This window comes from Raphanus sativus, chromosome 7, assembly GCF_000801105.2.
Source record: "Raphanus sativus cultivar WK10039 chromosome 7, ASM80110v3, whole genome shotgun sequence".
In the NCBI taxonomy this organism is placed as follows: Eukaryota; Viridiplantae; Streptophyta; class Magnoliopsida; order Brassicales; family Brassicaceae; genus Raphanus; species Raphanus sativus.
This window is the reverse complement of record NC_079517.1, coordinates 10988347-11007248: the sequence shown is the minus strand read 5'-3', so window position 1 is coordinate 11007248 and position 18902 is coordinate 10988347. Positions and strand designations below refer to the sequence as shown.

The window sequence follows — 18902 nt, the reverse complement described above, 5'->3', positions numbered from 1 at the left end:
ACACTTCCATTATTACCTGGAAAATAAACGTGGCGGCTACAGAACGCATGGCCCATTGACAAACTGGGCAACACTAGCATCCACACCTCCATCTTTGGAGACAACGAACTTCCTCACCGTCCAGAATCCGAAAGCAGCTCCTGTAATGGCTATTCCCACAAGCACGAGTATTGCAACCTGAGAGAATGGGAATCAAGAAAACAACTGTTACTTAAGCTTAATGGTTACATAACATTAACTAGCTTAGCACCTGCAGACTATGACACTTACTGGACTATACATGTCTTCACTAAGCCCGAAGTTGACAAGAATCATGTCAACCATCATCGAGAATTGATGTAGAATGAATGATCCAGCCCCTACCTGCAAACACAGTAATTTCAAAAAGTAAGCACACTAATATCTATGTGAACTGATTTGCTCGGAGGTGTGGCAAAACATACTCACCACGGATCCATAGAATGCAAGATACATAACATTTTTCTCCCAGTAGGCAATAGCCTCATAACCTGCAACATTTTAACATAACTTATTACGCAATACTATCATGATCAGGAAAGAAACCAAAAAAATTAAATCCACAATTACCTGGAAAATAATGATAAGAAGGACGAGGAAAACACCAACAGCCATGGAGCTGGTGTAGTAAAACGGAAGCCAGCTGCTGACGACCGGTGCTGCCAAGATCACGACCAGTCCAGCCACAAGACAGAGAATACGCCATCGCTGAAAATCTGCATAAAAATAAATAACATAATCAGAAAGGTGAAAAATTAGCCGCTAAAGAGAGAGTGGGAACAAGGAGGAACCTTCAGTAACGGAGATGGTGACTGAACCAGAGGACTGACCACTGAACTTCAAATCAATGTATTGCGTATCATATGGAGACATGGCAAAGCTCCACTGGCCCTTGTGAAGATTTTCCAATCAGATTTCTCACACTTGCACATTCCAAGTGAAACGTTCCTAAGAAAAGAGACGAATGGTTGAAACAAGGCTCTCTGCTTTAGTAAGAAGAAGAAAAGAGTATTGGACTTACCGGTGAAGACAAACCTGGATTTTGCTGTGTAGCCTCTCTGGGAGAGTAACCAAAGGAGCCAACTTGATCTTAAAGGAATGAGCATACTTTCCTAATTCGGCTCTTGGGTAGCCAGAGACTTGGATGCGCTCACAGGAAGTAAGGTTCACATCCAGAGCTGAGTGGCCAGGACCAACACCTGAAGATATTGAATCCATAAAAATTCAAGCTTTATGCATCAAAGGAGAAAGCTTTATGGTATATGGAACAAACCCATCAGAGAAGAGTTCAAAATTAAAACCCTAAGTTTCTGAAGAAGTAAACGAGAATCAAAGTAAAGGGTTCTCTACCTTTGAGCGCCTCCGGTTCCGATGCGACCAAGGAGGAGGAGAAGAGAGAGAATACAACAAGAGGGAGGAGTAAAGAGATTCGATTGGAAAGAGGAAGATACGAAGACGAAGAAGCCATTGTAGATTCACCCCTTCTCGGAACTGTGAGAAGCGCGCCTCTGAGAAGGGGAGTATTTAAGCTTTTACCATTTTTTTTTTTAGCGTTTTGTGCGCGTCGCGTTGTATCAAAGTGTAGATTAAGGTGCCGACTGGTTCCCCGCTACCCACCACGCAAACACAGCTTTTGCGGTTTATAGCGGTTGTTGGCGTTTCGAAACAATCACAAAAAACGCTACAAATCGCTTCAAACCGCTCCGAACCTCTTAAAATCAAAAGCTGGTTCCAGCTAGCGTTGCGTTGCGGGCGGTTGCGGGAGGATAAATTTTTTTTCTTTAAAAACAGAATAAATAAAAATAATACTAAAAATATCCAATAAAAATTTTCAATTGAAATAATAGAAATTGTAAAATGTATTCATATTATATTTCAATTTATATTATAAAAATTCAAAACTAAATATTTTCTATAAATTTTTAAAATTGAATAATATGATTTTATAAATATAAATTTTATATTTATCATATTATTATGATTTTAATATTTTTATAATTATATAAAATGTAAATATTGTTAAATTATTATTTAACAGATGTTGCGTTTTGTAGTTAACCAGTCATAAGAGTCCCGCAAACGCAACAATTTATAACAGCTATACCAGTCGTACAAATCTCTAAAAAAACGCTTAAAACCGCAACCACCCGCACCCGCAAACTCCCGCAACCGCAACCGCAAACCGCTGCGGTTACACCAGTCAGGCCCTAAATAATTGTTTTTTTGGAGCGCGTAGCGTTGTATGTAGGTTTCTCGGTATTGTGATATCGGTTCGGTTTTCGGTTTTCTTTTAGTATCCGTTTGCCTGATTTCATAATTGATTCGGTTTCCAATTCGGTTTACGTTCAGAACCAGCAAATACATACTCGAGTCTTTTTGTTTAGTTATTTTGTATTTAAATTACCCAAAAAGATCTAAATTGTATAAATTACTTGAAAAAGGTAAACTAACTTATCTAATAATATTCGAGTTACAAAAAATGTAATAGCCTTAAATTTTAGCAACTTGTATAAATGAAAATTTGCATACATAAAATGTAAATGTTAAAACAATGCATCTAATCTATTAAAATAGAGTCCTATTTGAAATTACCATGGCATATTATTTTTGGACCTATTAAAGATGTTGTGACTAAATATATAACACACACGCTTCATATCTCTCTTATTAACAATGTATATGATTTCTATTAAGGGTACAATTATCATCTAATTCCTATACTATTCGTCTGAATTAATGTCAACATACTTCATCTCATATTGCCAATTCTATTATTTAACCTAATTCATACACGATTTTGTTTTTGGGATTGATACACGTTTTTTTTCCAATCAGTTCTTCTGTGTTTGTGCATCTCATCATCTATCAACAATGGCTATTTGTTCAGTAGAGAGTAGAAATCCCTAGACAGCTTAAGGAAACGTCTTCGAGGTTTCTGGGTTTCCTAAGAATCCAGACCTTTACGCTTCCTGATCTTAACTACGATTACAATACGTTGGAGCCATCAATAGCGTCGAGATTATGTAGATGCATCACCAGAAGCATCATCCACTAATTACAACAATTCCCTTGAGTAGCTGGATTAGGCTGTGAACAAGGAGATGCTGCCACTGACGTCAAGTTGCAGAATGGCACACAGTTAAACGGTGGAGGCGTTTTGAATTTCTTTTAATTTTTTATCCCGGCTCTGTTGTGTTCTGTTGGTTGTGAACAAGGAGATGCTTCCAGTTGCAGAATACCAGAATAGGTAAATATAAAAGTTACAGTCTTTTGATCCATCAAGCTCAGTTAGAAGTTTAGTTGTAAAGTACTCGAGTTAGTAGAGAAATCTGGTTTTGATGATTAGTTTAGTTGTAGTGAGTATAGTCTGATTTTAAGAAGGAATCTCTTTTAGAGCGGATTCAAATTTTGATTAGTAATGAAAGCTGGCTTAGGAGATACTCAAGGCTGCTGAGTCTTGAGCTCAGAACCAGATATATATATATATATATATATATATATATATATATGATTGTTAGTTTAAGGAAACCAAAAAAATGGAGCAAAAGTTTTGGGTTTTATCTCTGTTTTTGATGTTTTCACGTGAAGCAATGGAGAATAATTTTTTTTTGTGTGTGACTGGTGCTAAAGAATGAAAGCCATTAGCTTTATTTCTAATGTACAAGTTATGTGACCACTCATTTCTGGAAGAACCTTCCTGCTGTCAACGTGAGTTTGTACTTTGTAGTCTCTTTATGTATCTTTCCATTATTGTTCTGTGCTTAATAGTGTGTGTTTGTAACATATTACAGCAAGGTCATGGAGAGCAACCAAAGGGAGCTCTTTGTGGCGTCATAGACACTAACTTTAGCTCTCTAGAAGGTTTGGTGAAAACTGAAAAGAATTGAGTGTTGAAGGTACTAATCTGCAAGGTTCATGATGGGTGGTTAGTATTTGAATTTTTAGGATAGCAACGAGTCTATATCAGTATGGAAAACTTTTTTTTAAAAGCATATCTTCCAAAAGTTATCCTAATCGAATTCGTAAAGGTTTAGAGTACATGTATAGAACATATAAACTGATAAATAGTTTATATTGGGCCAGTGGTTTAGAACTTTTTTTTCTTTCAATGGTTTAGAAATTATTTTTAAAAATATGATTCTAATATATCAATTCTAAAATCTTTTTCAATAAAAAATATATCAATTCTAATATATCAATTCTACAAAATATGATTCTAATATAAAAACATTTGTTTGATTAATTCTAATAGTTAAATAACTAACTAAGCAAAAAGGTTGTTAAAAAAACTAAGTAAAAAAGGTAAACAAAAATTCCTAAAATACAATTCTAATATTTTATCATATCGATAATAATTATAAAAAACAACTAAATAAACCAAAAATAATTTTACAGGTTTAGATACTACAAAAACATTTCAATAAATTGCAAATCATTTAATTAACGGATTTTTTTTTCTAAATAATGTTTATATCATTTAGAAAAGTAACATAATCATTCAATAATAGTCATTACATAAAATATATTTATATAAACACTATACGTGAAAATAACTACATTTTGCAATAAATAATAAAAAAATACCTATGCAAAACGTTAAGAAGATATATTTTCTTAAGAAAAATTCTTAAACACTAATTGTAAATAACAAATTTAAACCGATTATACAATGACCCAAATAATTAAAAAGATAAATTACACAAGATAATTATAGAAATGTTAGTTGTATTAAATTATATAAAAAATATTAATATGATCAAGACATATTTATAGTTTTTTATTATTTAATATCTATCATTTTTGCTATAAAAGTTTGGTGGAAACGTCATAATTTCATAAAATTGCTAAACATCGAACCTTAAAACTTGGAATAAAAATAATAAATTATGAAACTATAACAATTTAAATCTATTTGGACTACATATCGGTCATCCATTAGTTCAATCGATTAATATTGGGTTTCAGTGGTTTCTACACATTCTAAATATGGATATTTCTTAAAAGATAAATCGAATTATTGGATCTGGTTTGACCACGGGTCAATGTCGTATTTAAAAGTACTGATTTAACTGCAAAAATATTTGAAATACAAAAAATTCTTACAAACTAACAAAAAATTTATTAATCTATTAATAAAAAATTCATCATAAGATATCCGCGCTTACAAAGCGCGGGTCAAAATCTAGTATATTCTTAATATTAGCTGCTACTAAATGAGAAGTTTTAAAAGTGAATCACAAAACTTTCATCCAATATAACATTTAGATATCACCTTTTCAGAAAAAAACATTTAGATATCACCCGCTACCGTTTTCTTAGGTTTACCTATTATAAATTTATAACATCACTATTTTATAATAAGATAGTGATGTTTTTTTTCCAAAAAAACATCACTATTATATATATGTTTCCTCTGCTAAAATTTTAAGTATATAAACGAAAGATTATATTTGAGTAGAACATATAGTCTAATCTAAGCTAATATGGTTATTGTATAACCATTTGGATTCAAATTTGTATTTTACACATCGTTGGAACAGGTTATCCAATAAGTTAATAAAGCAAACGAGGAATCATCAAAATTTGTTATATTCTTTGTGAGGAACTACAAATTTAGTCCACTCTTTAAACGCAGGAAAATGATGGTTTCACTTAACTATTTGAATTTATTATTTGTTTAGAAACACATGTACACCATAAAGACTAAAATTCTCTAAGATTAGGCGAAGTTGATTCGACCTTAAATTAATGCCTCATATCATATTGGAGAAAATATATGACATACCATCAAGAAATACAACATGAAACTGATCTTAAACGTGCAACAACTTTTGCAGATAGTTCTAGGCTTCTAGCTCGTAGAATATAATTTGTCTTCTCTTAAAATGATTGATATGTCCAATCTAAAGATTTACTTGAAAATCCGAAAATAGGTAAATCAAAGTCTAGGAAACAACCACTGAGGAAGAATGATTGTTTCTAAGAGCAGATCAGATTCATTGATGGAGGTTAAAGATGATGATGTTGTTAGAGATATTTAGGGCTGATGAATGAGCTAGACCCTTATAAGTTATAAGTAGTGTTTGCACGAACCATTTCTTAACCAATATATTAGTTTATTTTAATCAAAGCGAAATGGATTTAACCAAATTAAAATGGGTAAAAAAATTAAAATGGGTAATAGAATTCCTGTAACAACTTCATATCTCTTTAAAATGAACCAATGTTGAAACTGTTTACCGAACCTATGCAGAACCATGTTGTGTACGCCGTATGCGTTTCTGAGAGCAACCTAACCCCAAAAGATCGTAAGTTGCAAGCTTTCAAAACACGTCCCATTTCGGTCTTAGTGGTATCTTTAATGAACAATGGCGTCTTGTTCAGATGATCTGTTTTTTTTTCTTTAAAATTTTTCACTCGAATTAACCGAATTGATAAAGAAACTGAATACAAAATACCATAACTCGATTCTAATTCGGGAACCCTTTTGCAAAACTGATGTCGAACCGAAATTGCATTCATTCCGACCGAAACCAAATCGATGAACCGGATTCCTTTTTTTTTTTTGTTATGTTTGCCTTGGCGTTGAAATGACGCCCCCTTGCGTGAAAGCGAAGCTACGCTCTATTAGAACTCCTGATATATATAGAAGTATTTAAACTTTCGTGTGATTCCTACAAGTTCGCCAGATAAATCAATCGGTAACTCGATTTTCCTCGGTTCTTTATCCTTTTTACTGTTCCGGTTGCCTTGTTATGTAATATTTCGGAGTAATATTGTTGTTTTTAAATGTAGGCCGAACAGAACATGTCTAGTGGGTTGTTGTGTTCGGAGAGGCCTTTGTTCGGCGGCGCAATATCCAGCTCCTTCCCTCAAAGATTCCAGGTCTGTGTCGTCATCAATTATCTTTTTTTTTTCCTTCTTTTTTTTGCTTCTAATTAGTGTTCTATCAATAACATGATTTCTTTAGGATGCAAGTAATATTCGACAAGTCCCGGATCACCAGGTTATTAGACTCTTTCTCTATCTAGCTAAGTTAAAAGATTGTATAGACAAATCTTTAAATCTAAGTATTTGGTTTGGCAGGAAGTGTTTGTGGATCCTTCAAGGGATGAGAGTTTGATATTCGAGCTTTTAGATTTCAAGAGTGACGTTGGGGACAACGGCAGTGCCTCTTGGTTTCTTCACGATCTCGCTTGTGAGCAAGATGCCGAAGCATTCATGGTAACCCCACTAAAACTTTAGAACCCAAAAAAAAAAAAAAAAAAATCAATTTTCACTTTTTGAAGTTTCAAACATAGAACTGAACATTGCTAATTTAGTATCATTAAGTCGTATAACAAGATAAAACGAATTTGCTATTTCTCACTTCAGTTTTTTTTTCTGAAACTAGTCCAACCTGCTAGAAACAATCCAAGACAATTTAGTAATGTTGCACTTGTAAATTCAGTTGGTCGACCAATCACAAGTCGTTGACGCTCCTGGACTGTCCTTCAGAAACATCCCTGCCGTTGTCACAACTGCTGTTGGAGAGATGGTAAGATTCATTCACTTGATGCTTCCCCTTTTGTTTCCTTTTTTTTTGTTTTCTTAACAAAGAATGATTGATTACAGGCTATATCTAAAGGAAGACAGGGACGAGAAGCACAAAACTTAGTGAGGGTAATTATGTTTCTCCTTGTTCTGTCCTTTAAATATGGTTGCTCTTTTTCCAACTGTCTTAATGTGATGGTCTCTTCTGGCAGGTATATGTGGCAAATCTTCGTCTCAAGGGAGTTGAAACAGATGTCTTAGTGACTGCATATGAACCTATTCTCATCAAGTGAGTCCCATAAACGTGTTGTTGTCGTTCCACGTTGTTTTTGGTCTCATGTGTGTTTGCATTTTGTGCAGCCCGCTGAGCGAAAGTGCGGGTGCTGTGGGATCTGGTTTAGCTGTGCCAGCGTCACAATCTGGAATTTTGCCAATGTGTGATGTCATTAAACATGCACTCTCTACGTTCAGAGTCAATGACTGGAGTCTTTTCGGTTCCTCAGCTTGAAGTCTATCTGCTTCATAAGCAAAACCAAACAATGCAAATCTGTCATCAACTGGTGTTATCTAGTTTTTTTAATATTATTTTACTAGGAAATAACCCCATACGTAAACGCCCGGGAATAGTGAACTTTTTATTTTTTATTTCATATTTAATTTTTACTTTATTTAACTTAGTAATAAATGTTAAAAATAATCTTAACAATATTCTACTTCCTAAAAAAAATTATAACATGGTTAATGTTTAATTTTGGTTTTCTGAAGTTTAATTCTACTATAAATGTAAAAGGCTCTAAATCTTTTTGTTCGCACAAGAAAATCTAATAAAATCATAAATCAAAATATTATTATACTAATATAAAAATATATCAATATTTTAATGCATTTTAGTATTCTTCACAAACACACTATAATATACATTAATTGATAGGTTGACAAAAAATACATTAATTGATAGGAGTAATAAGAAATGAAAATAACTTAAATACCTTTTATAAACCTTACACATACAATTTCCAAAAAATCGTATAACTTTTTATATGAAAGGTATATTCTCTAAAAATATGTACGTTAACACACCAAACAAAAATAAGTGTTCAGTTTTCACTTTTAAATCAAAATCAAAATATTTTCTACAGTTCTAATAAAACAGAAAATAACATTTATAAAAATGATTTATCATCTATATTATTAAAAGAGAATTACCATTTAAAAATGCTTCTTAATTTTCACACTTATTTACAGTACCTTGCCACTGAAAATTAAATAATACTATCTATTTTAATGCTTTGTCTTTTCCACTTAGATTAATATGTTTTCCTAAATTAATTTTGAATTAAATACACTTCATTCACATCTCCATTTAATCAATGTCAAAATTATTTATTTTTATCAGCTTCAAAAAATACATTTTTATTAGACAAATAATTCATGGAAATTGTAATATCAACTCTTCATTTAACAAATCTGAACGAAAAAGTATTAGCCAATTTGAACCAAAACTGGATAAATATTCAAACGGATTTACAATTTGGTATCTAGAGAACCATAATCAAACCTGATCCGAAAGAAACATTTTGGATATTTAAATGTATATGAATCATATTATATGTTTGAATATGTTAGCTATTTTTAGAGTTAATGTCCAAGATATAAGCTATTTTAAATTTGTATAAAATATTTGAAATATAAAAAATAGTCAAAAGAAAACATCTAAATTAGATAAATAATACACCAAAATTAGATAAATAATACATCTATATATATATTTGTTCTCCATCCAAATATTCAAGTTAAACATGTTTTAAATTTTAAATTTAGGCACTTTGGCTACAATTACTCAAATTTATATGTTATATTATTTTTATTTTTAGATTTAGGAAAATTTAAAGTATATATAAATTTTTGATTTTTTTAAAAAAATTAACGGGTTATTTGAATCCGCAAAGATCTGAATCAAACCGGAACCAAAATTTATAAATACCTGAATATAGTTGGAATCTTTAAACTCGAAAATCTCAAACTCTAATAGATTTTAACCGAATTCGAGTGGGTACCCAAATACCTACTCTCTAACTTAGTCAATGTAAAACGATCAAAATAGTGTAAATATATCATTTAGTATAAATAAATAAAAAGTAAAACAGAAAATTAAAATCCGTGCGAATGCACAGATCAAAATCTAGTTTTATTATAATAGAAAGTTACATACTGCAGGTTTACAAAAGAGAGAGATCATAAAAATGAATCATAAAACAATAGGATCTAACGCTCCTATTGACTGAAAAAAAAAAGATCATAACCAAACAACTCTAGCCACGTCTACCGCGATTCCTTAGTCCTCGGTTTTCTCTCCCATCGCTTGCGGGTTGCCAATGCATTTCCTTAGCTTCTGTCTTTTCGACGAATTCTTTTTCCTGAAGGTGTATCGAATCTGTCTCATTGTCTGAATCCAATGTATCTTCCTCCACATTAACTAAAGCAGCAAACTTAGCCTATGTGGTTTCTTAATGTTGAAAGTTCATTTGTGTTGGGTTTGGATAGCTTCTCAAGCGGTTTGAGTATATCCAAACTTTGAGTTAGTCGAGTAAATATAGTTTAGAGTTCTTCCATTTAAGTACTATTATAAGTTTATACAGACGGTATCCTCTGGTCTATATTTGAGAAGTGATTTGCCACATGTCTTCTCTACAATCGTTTTCACACAAAAAATTGTGACGTGGCTATTAAGATTGATGACATGTCATATGGTTAAATATGACATGGACAATTATATTTAATACTGATATATATTTTTGGAAATCTTTTTAAAATATGGCAATAACTCATATATTACATTTAATATTGATTTATATTTTTGGTAAACTTTGTAGAATATGGTAATAACTCATAAATCATCAGTAAAATAAATATATTCAAATATGAAATTTTAATTTCGAAATATTATATATTTTATTTTTATAATTATAAAACTTTTATCATCTAAATTTTCTGAATTAAAAAAATAATAAATCGTAATATCATTAGTTTCTTTTAGATATCTACAAATTATATAAATATTATTTAGTTTTAGTTTTTGATAACTATACAATTTTATATGATTTTTAGTAATTTTGTACAAGTTGATTTAATATATTAACCAAATGAAATAGATAATTTTTTATCTAAGATTTTAACTTTATATATATACATATACATTCTTAAATATAATTTAAAATAAAAATATTTTCTCTTAATTTTATTCTTAGTTAATGATATTTATACTAATTATTGGTCAAAATAATAAAATATATAATATTAATAAATTACATTTTAAAATATAAAATTTAACTTTTAAAAAATTCATCACTACACATGGTGTATGAAAACACCTTGATTAATAAAATTGATGACATATCTTATAGATTAATATGAGATGGAAAATTATATTCAATGTTAATTTATATTTTTGGTAAACTTTTTGAAATATGGTAATAACTCATATATTACATTTATTGTCGATTTATATTTTTGGATTTTTTAAAAATATGGTAATAACTCATAAATCACCATTAAAATAAATATATTCAATTATGGCATTTCAAATTTCAAAATATCATTTAAATTAAAAAGATTTCAAAAATTTATACATATTTTTAAAAAATTATAAAAATTAAATCATAAAATCAAATTAAATCGTAAAATCATTAGTTTCTTTATATATATCTACAGATTTTATAAATATTGTTTAATTTTAATTTTTGACAATTATGCAATTTTACATATTTATTTAATATATTTAATTAAAATAAATAGATAGAAAAATCTACCTAAGATTATAATTTTAAATATATACATGCACATTCTTAAATATAATTCAAGATAAAAAAAATATTTTTATCTTAATTTTAATGTTCAGTTAAATAAAATTTATATTAAAATATTGATAAGAAAAAAAAAATTATAATATTAATAAGAAATTAAATATAATTTATATTTATCTATTAAAAAATATTTTAAAATCCTTTTACTGCACATGGTGCAGAAAACACCTCGTTAAAATGAAAAGCGAATGATACACTTCTTTGCCCAACACAACAATTGAATTACGCCACGAAATCGTGTATGGGCCTTTTTGAACCTCTACCTTTTAATCTTTTTAGTATTTGATCTTTGGGCCTTTATAAGATGACCAAAAAAATTTCAATCGAAGAATCTTGTACTAAGAATTTAAGACCCATCTCGCCCCTCATTACAGTTAAAAAAAAACTTTTGTTTAGTTTCAGTTCTCTATCTAAATCATTGACGTCTTGTCGAACAAATTGGAGTCGAACTAATGAATCAAGAAGTAGATCACGCGGCTCTAGTCTAGTGTATAAGATTATCCGATAACTACATCATATCCCGTATGGATTTTTTCTTAAACAATTTGGGTTGAAATGAAATGTAATCCTATCGTTATTTGCCAAGACAAGTAACAGCGAACAGGGGCGGACCTAGAAAATAATATAATATATGGCACAATAAAAAACATATATATATAAAATTAAAATATTAAAGAATTTAATAAAATGGGCTTTATAAATTCTTTTTTAAAAAATTATGTTACTCATTATATTTTTACATCTTACTTTAAACTAACCATACAAAGAAAAATAATATCATATTTTTATAATTAATTTTTATAATTGTAATTCTTCCTTTTAAGTAATGTTATAAATTTCATACTGCATATAATACTCACAACCTTTGTTCCTTTTATTTTTATTAATCTAAGTATTGAGAAATCAAAAAGTAATGGAAATAATTGTTAGAATGAAATTAGAATAAATTATATATTTTATTATAGAAAATTTAGTATTAAAAACAAAAAAGTTAATAAAAAAAGAAAGAATAGTTTTATGTAGCAAAAACAAAAAAAAAGAAAAAAGGGGAAAATATTGTATGAAATGGTAAAAAAAGTGTGTAGAAATTTGAGATAACAAAAAAATAGTTTTAGGTAACAAAAAGAAAAAAAAAGAAGAAAGAAAGACATTTTATTTTAAAAAACACAATTAAGAAGGAATAAAGTAAAGAAGGCAGGGACGGGAATCGAACATGGAGTTAGGTGAGGGCAATGAAGCCACTTAAACCAAAAAGAGCTAGGCATCTATTTCTGTACTACTGGAACACGAAATTTATATAATCAGTATGTGGCACGTGCCACACCCCCTTCTAAGGTGGGTCCGCCCCTGACAGCGAACCAAAATACAAAAAAAAAAACTTAATAAACAAACAAAGGCTGAACTTGTGCAAACCACCTAATTCTCGTAGATAGTAAGACTCGATCTTTTCCTGACACTTGGAGAGCCCACTAGACCACACCCTTCATACATCAACATATACTCCTTTTTTATCATAATATATTACGTGCGTTTATTGGCACGCATTCTACAGAACTTGTCCGAGTGACTTCTTTTTACAAAAAAAAAAGCGGAGAATGCTCTAAAGGAGGATGGCATCAGCCCTAATATAGATTGTGAAACGAGAATACGGACTACGGAGAGAGACGTGGCATTGTCAGCCTAGCTCATCCACCAACTCCACCACGGACCTCTTTTCCAGTTTCCACTAAACTTGTCTCTCGTACATTCAGATTTTTGATAATATGTACCAAAAACCGTATTTGTTAGCATTATATATTTCAACTTACACAAGCTTATATAGCTATAGATATATACATGGTTACATTATGTGTGTTTTTATGGATATACACGTCGAGGGGAAAAAAGGATTTGCCGACACGGATATTGTTGATAGGCATCTAAGTGGTGTGTGTGACCACCAATTTTTATAAAATAAAATAAAATAAAAGTTATGTTACGTTTGGGTATACGCAGGCATTTTACTCGGACTTGAAAATTCAAACCGGTACTGATCTAAAACGTCTTATCCGAAATCGAATTAACCAAAAAATAACAAATATTTAGTTGGGTTAAAATTTCTCTATTCAAAAGAATCAAAACGAAAAAAACCGATCTAAATTGGCTCGATTCTGAAAAGAAATGATCCAAATAAACTTGATTCGATAAGAACCGATTCATGCTCGAGTCAAAAACTATCCAAGACTAAGACTATGACTTTATGTAATCTATTTTATATTTTTTTAATTTATGATTTAGCTTCTTTTTGTTTATAATCTTTTTTATTATTAGTAACATTTCAAAGTAATATAAACTTTAAATATCAAATTTAGAGTTAAAATATTTAATTTTAATTAATAGTTGAGATTGAACCGTGTACCCACATGGTTTTTATATTACAACACAAGAATATAATAGTTTCTCAAACATGCATTCATATATGTGTTTGTTTTCGATTTATAGTATATAACATTTATGGTAGGTCGAATATTTTTAATTGTCAGTAATTTGTTTGTTGCTCATATTGTAGTTGGATACTAAACCAATCAAAATGATATGTTATATAATATCGTCAATAAGTAATTTTGAATTACATTAACTATTTTTAATATATTTATTTATAAAACACCAATTAGTATATTTCTGTATATTAATAAATCTATCTTCCAAAATAAAATATTTTATGTCAAATAAAATCCATTTATGTTTTAATAAAATAGATATGTATGTTTTTAAGTTTTTGATAACCCAATGAACTATCTTCTATGTTAATTTTTGAGGAAAATATTAAATTAAAATTTAATTAGTGTAAGATATATATGTGTGAATAATATTAATCAGTATATTATTTAACATTTATTTGAAAATAAATTTATATGATTTAATAAAATATGTATAGTTCACATTTGTATGTGAAATACAATAATAATATATATGTATATATATAATATTTTAAAATTGAATATCACATTTTAAATAAATCTGTGTAGTTTTATTTTATGCTTTGATTAAAAAATATTCCAGTTAAAATAATGATAAACTTGGTTAGATAATACTGATAAATTTGGTTAGAGAATAATTTAACAAAATAAATGATTTACTTCAAAGCGCGGAATAAATTTTTGGTTTAAAAGCAACGACAGTTTTTAATTTGGATTTTAACATTTCAGTTTAAATGTCTAGCTATAAGTTATATTACTGTAAAATACATATTTTCAGTCAAAAATGTGTGATTTGTTTAAAAAAAACTTACAAACAAGTTTAAAGATAATATGCGCATTTAATTAATATTAATATTTTAAAATAGTGATCCACATTTTTATTAGTGAAATGTAATAACAATATGGAGTGGCTATTTCAAAATGAAACTGAATTTCTCATGTCCTAAATTTATATTATAGTTTAAAGAATGATACGACTATAAACAGAAGTCACTTTTATTATCATTATTAGATTTTATTGTAATACTAACACAATTTTTAATAAACACATAATAAAATTTCGACTTTTTATTAATTTTATACTATGCCACTGTTTAGAATCATTTTATATATATATATAAGATGTGTTTTTGGTGATCATTATTGTGATACAAAGATAAGAGTATGTAATCATTTGTTAATTTAGAATATATATATATATATATATACACATAATCGATACTGTTTGAATGTAAGACTATGTAAAACAGGAAAAATCGAAAAAAAAAATACACATATTTAATTATAGGTCTACTGTTTTAATAAAAAAATATACATAGATTATTGCTATTTGGGTTTGCTTATAATAGATTTGGGCTAATTAACATGTTCTTGATATTTGATTAATCTCACTATAATTAGATTTTGCAAAGAGTAGGTCTAAATGGTGATATAGGGAATTAAAAGAATAATTAAAAAATATATAATCTTGTTCAGGAATAAAAAAACATAAAGTTCAGTATTTATCTTTCACCTGTCTAGGAGAGTGCTCAGATTGCAGCACCAACATTTCGAAAGTAAAGTGCATACTGTAGAAACCAAGCTTTAGATTTTTTTTTGTTCACTAAGATTTTCATTCAACGATTAAATCGGGTTTGGTACAACGCCCCTTAGGGCTTGTTTAGCTAAACCATCTTCGAATTCTAAGAAGTTTCAATGGCTAAAACGAAATGCAATTACATCAAAGTAAAGGGAAAGGAGGTGGATATCCGATAAAATGCCATGAAGTTATGCAAAGTCTGATGAGCCTTCAATCGAGGAGATCAATTGGAGGGAGTCAGATTCGAACATCACCTTCTTCAATTGGAGATCAATTGCTTGCTCCATCGCCGAACGCATTGCTAGTCCCTCCGCCACAAGAGACGAGATCACAAGCATACAAGTAACAGTGTGAGAGTAAAATATCTCATTACTAAGATCACTGAAGGTCCACGCTAGACCAGCAGCCTTGATTTCCTTCTTCCACGCAGCATCAGATCGACAGATGACTTCAATTCTCGACGATTGTGAAGCTTGCGGTTTTTTATTCTTCGGTGGTAACACAGGTTGGGCTTCTTTCCATTCTTTAGCGTCACAGATAGCTTTTGTAATTCTTTCCTGAGCTGAGAATCTGCGTTTCTAGAATGTTAAGAGATTCCTTGCCGATCAAAGTGCTGCAATGATCCAAGGGGCAAGAAGGCAGTCGCTAAGACCAGTGGGGGGAAGAACCGTTGCTTTTAGAGCTAGACTCCAGCCTCTATCAAAGGATGAGACCTGAGACCAATCAATGTTTCCTGCAAAAGGTACCAAATTCCAAACCTGTTGTGCATATGGGCATTGAAAGAACAAATGTAGAATTGATTTTGCATTGTCACATCTGATGCATTTTGAGCAAGGCAGAATTTGTCTAGTTGCTTGGAGTTCCCTGACAGGGAGAGCGCCATATAGAATTTTCCAGATTAAGAGCTTTAGCTTAGGGGACATCTCAACATTCCATAGCTCTTTGATCCATTCTTGAGTAGGTTCTTGAGTAGCCTGGGTAGCTGAGTTATACTTTTATAGTGCAATACAGTACCCTGACTTCGCAGAGTAGTTTCCTGAGGCATGATTGAGCCATATTCTCTTGTCTGCTCCTCCCCCCCCTCCCCCCCCATTTACTTGGCATGATTGATCTGATGGAAGAAGAGATTAGTGAGAAATGCATATCAACTTTCTCCGTGTCCCATTCCCTTGACTGGTGTTTGAAGAGATCAGAGACTTTCAGGTTCAGGGCTTCCTCTGTTATAGGTCCCATTGGTACTCCACCTAATTCCGAGAAAAGCCATGAGTTTTGCCATGCCAGTACACTTCTCCCGTCTCCAATAGCCCAGCCTAGATGCTCTTTAAGTAAGTCTCGCCCAATTAGAATACCCCTCCATCCATGAGAGCAAGCTGCAGGTGGATTGACAGTGAGGAAGTCTTGATCATGGTAGTATTTGCCAGCCAGGACGCGTGCTAAGAGGCTTGTTGGTGAGTTTAAAATCCGCCAGCTCACTTTAGCCAGCAGTGCATAATTAAAGCTCTGTATTTCTCTAAAGCCTGAGTCTCCGTCACGCTTAGATTTAGTCATTGTCGTCCAAGATACAAGAGACATCCCTTGAACTCCAGCTTTAGGATCCCACCAAAATCTAGTCAAAGCCGACTGAATTCTTTTACAAAGGGATTGGGGAAGCTTAAAGCATTGCATAGTGTGGTTAGAGATGGCTTCTAGAACAGACTTGAGGAGAGTCATCTTCCCTGCGGGGGATAAGTATCTTGTGGACCAGCTAGCCGTCCTCTGTTTTATCTTTTCCACAATGGAGGTAAAGAGGTCTCGTTTCTTTCTTCCAAAGTGTTCTGGGACATCAAGATATTTCCCTGCTCTACCCTCCTTTTCAATGCCCAACTCCGTTTTTATTTTTTCCTTCAATAGTAGGGGGGCTGGTTTGAGAAGGTGATTCCTGATTTTTGTGAGTTGATTCGTTGCCCTGAAGCTTTCTCGTACAAGGAGAGGATCTGGAGTAAGGTTGTGACATTTTTGAGCTGGTTCTGCAGAAGAATAGTGTATCATCTGCGAATAAGAGGTGATTTATGCTAGGATTATTTGTAGCCACCCGGATTCCCTGTAAACGGTTTTCTGCTTCTGCTTTGTGGCAAAGTCCTGATAATACCTCACTGCAAAAGATGAATATGTATCGTGAAAGGATCACCTTGTCTAATGCCGCTTTGCGGTTTGACTAGTTCCTAAGCTGATCCATTAATGAGGAAAGAGTAAGACACTGTCTTGATGCACTGCATTATAAATAGGTTGGTCCAGTGGGGAGAGAATCCGAGTTGGAGAAGAACAGCTTCGATGAAGTGTTAGCAAAGAAGTGAACAAACATAATGTACCTTTAAAACTTCTTACATCATTGATATTGTTAATATTAAATCCAAAAGAGTCCTTTCTTAAATGTTATCAGACTGGTGGTTATATGTCGTGGCTTAACACTAAACTACTAAATTACCTTATGTCATGGGTTTACATATAAGTCGAAATATTTGACCAATTAGCATAAATGTAGATATGTCAAACCAATTAAATGCAGTTATGATATTACTAATTAAACTGAATTTACATTTAAAAATAATTAAATAAGAGAATAGCATATGAATGTCATTGGTTCGTATTGTTAGACACTTAAGGAAAACACGATTTTAGAAAATATTTGTTTGTTTAATTCAAATAACTAATATATATATTAAATAAAAAGCAATGACAGAGTTTTAATATAGTAGCAAAAACTAGGAGACCTCCAAAAATGTCTCATGTTTTAATAGTATTGATATAGTTAATTAATTAATAATCATTAATGCGATAGCATAAATTTTAATTTTAAATTGACGTAAGGTTTAATTTCAAAAGATACTTTAGTTTTAATAATATACATATTTATTTTGGTTATTGATATCTTGTGTATTTACATCTTTTTAAGCTTCATTCTAGTCCTTATATTGTTCCTTTGCATGCATTTAGAGTGCATTTAGGTTGCATTGCATACATTTGTCTCTATCAGATATTGGAGATGCTTATTGGTGACTTTGGAGACATTTGAGGGGTTTTGAGTCAAAAGGGTGAAAGATGAACATGGATGAAGGCTTTAAAGATATCTTTTGAAGCTCAAATTTTGGGAAGACAAATTAAATTGAGTTAGCTTTCTAATGGAGGTGGTTTCAAGTCATTTGGATCTGTATTGAAGGAGTTATGATCAATATACTGGAGGCATATCAACCCTGTAGCGACCAGAGCCGTAGCGACCAGAGCATGTCGCTAGGAGGGCTCCCGAGCGTACGTAGCGACCACTGTAGCGGGATGCAAGGTCGCTACGGACGAAAAAGACTGTTTTTTTTATTGGGTTGACCCAGGTTTGTTGGGTTGACCCAGCTCGTTTTTAGACTTCTATAAATACTCTTTAGACCTAATTTTGAGGGATATCTTGTTTTCTTTGTAATC

The 18902-nt window shown here is 31.2% G+C and overlaps 2 protein-coding genes and 1 pseudogene across 2 annotated transcripts; 1 reads left to right on the top strand and 2 right to left on the bottom strand.

Moving 5' to 3' along the window:
• The window catches only part of LOC108814460 (uncharacterized), a 1699-nt pseudogene extending 138 nt beyond the window's left edge, over positions 1-1561 (bottom strand).
• Positions 1562-6631: 5070 nt separating this feature from the next.
• On the top strand, positions 6632-8213 carry LOC108816338 (uncharacterized). The gene is made up of 8 exons (XM_018588913.2): positions 6632-6719; positions 6814-6903; positions 6989-7024; positions 7105-7242; positions 7469-7555; positions 7633-7680; positions 7764-7840; positions 7912-8213. Exons 2-8 carry the CDS (start codon positions 6826-6828, stop codon positions 8057-8059), a joined length of 612 nt encoding a protein of 203 aa, XP_018444415.2. The 5' UTR covers positions 6632-6719; positions 6814-6825; the 3' UTR covers positions 8060-8213.
• A 7427-nt stretch (positions 8214-15640) lies between these two features.
• LOC108815363 (uncharacterized) lies at positions 15641-17480 on the bottom strand. Its single transcript, XM_056991339.1, has 4 exons — positions 16550-17480; positions 16322-16434; positions 16121-16210; positions 15641-16030 (listed from the first exon to the last, which is right to left on the bottom strand). Exons 1-4 carry the CDS (start codon positions 17478-17480, stop codon positions 15641-15643), a joined length of 1524 nt encoding a protein of 507 aa, XP_056847319.1.
• Between the last annotated feature and the right edge of the window lie 1422 nt (positions 17481-18902).

What these genes read in the sequence shown, in the direction of transcription:
- LOC108816338 (XM_018588913.2), top strand. Translation starts at nt 6,826, where the DNA reads ATGTCTAGTGGGTTGTTGTGTTCGGAGAGGCCTTTGTTCGGCGGCGCA. An exon ending in CAACTGCTGTTGGAGAGATG is followed by an intron (nt 7,556 to 7,632) that starts GTAAGATTCATT and finishes GATTGATTACAG; the next exon opens with GCTATATCTAAAGGAAGACA. An exon ending in AAGCACAAAACTTAGTGAGG is followed by an intron (nt 7,681 to 7,763) that starts GTAATTATGTTT and finishes CTCTTCTGGCAG; the next exon opens with GTATATGTGGCAAATCTTCG.
- LOC108815363 (XM_056991339.1), bottom strand. Translation starts at nt 17,480, where the DNA reads ATGATACACTATTCTTCTGCAGAACCAGCTCAAAAATGTCACAACCTT. An exon ending in CATCAGATCAATCATGCCAA is followed by an intron (nt 16,435 to 16,549) that starts GTAAATGGGGGG and finishes AGTATAACTCAG; the next exon opens with CTACCCAGGCTACTCAAGAA. An exon ending in GTCTAGCTCTAAAAGCAACG is followed by an intron (nt 16,031 to 16,120) that starts GTTCTTCCCCCC and finishes TTAACATTCTAG; the next exon opens with AAACGCAGATTCTCAGCTCA.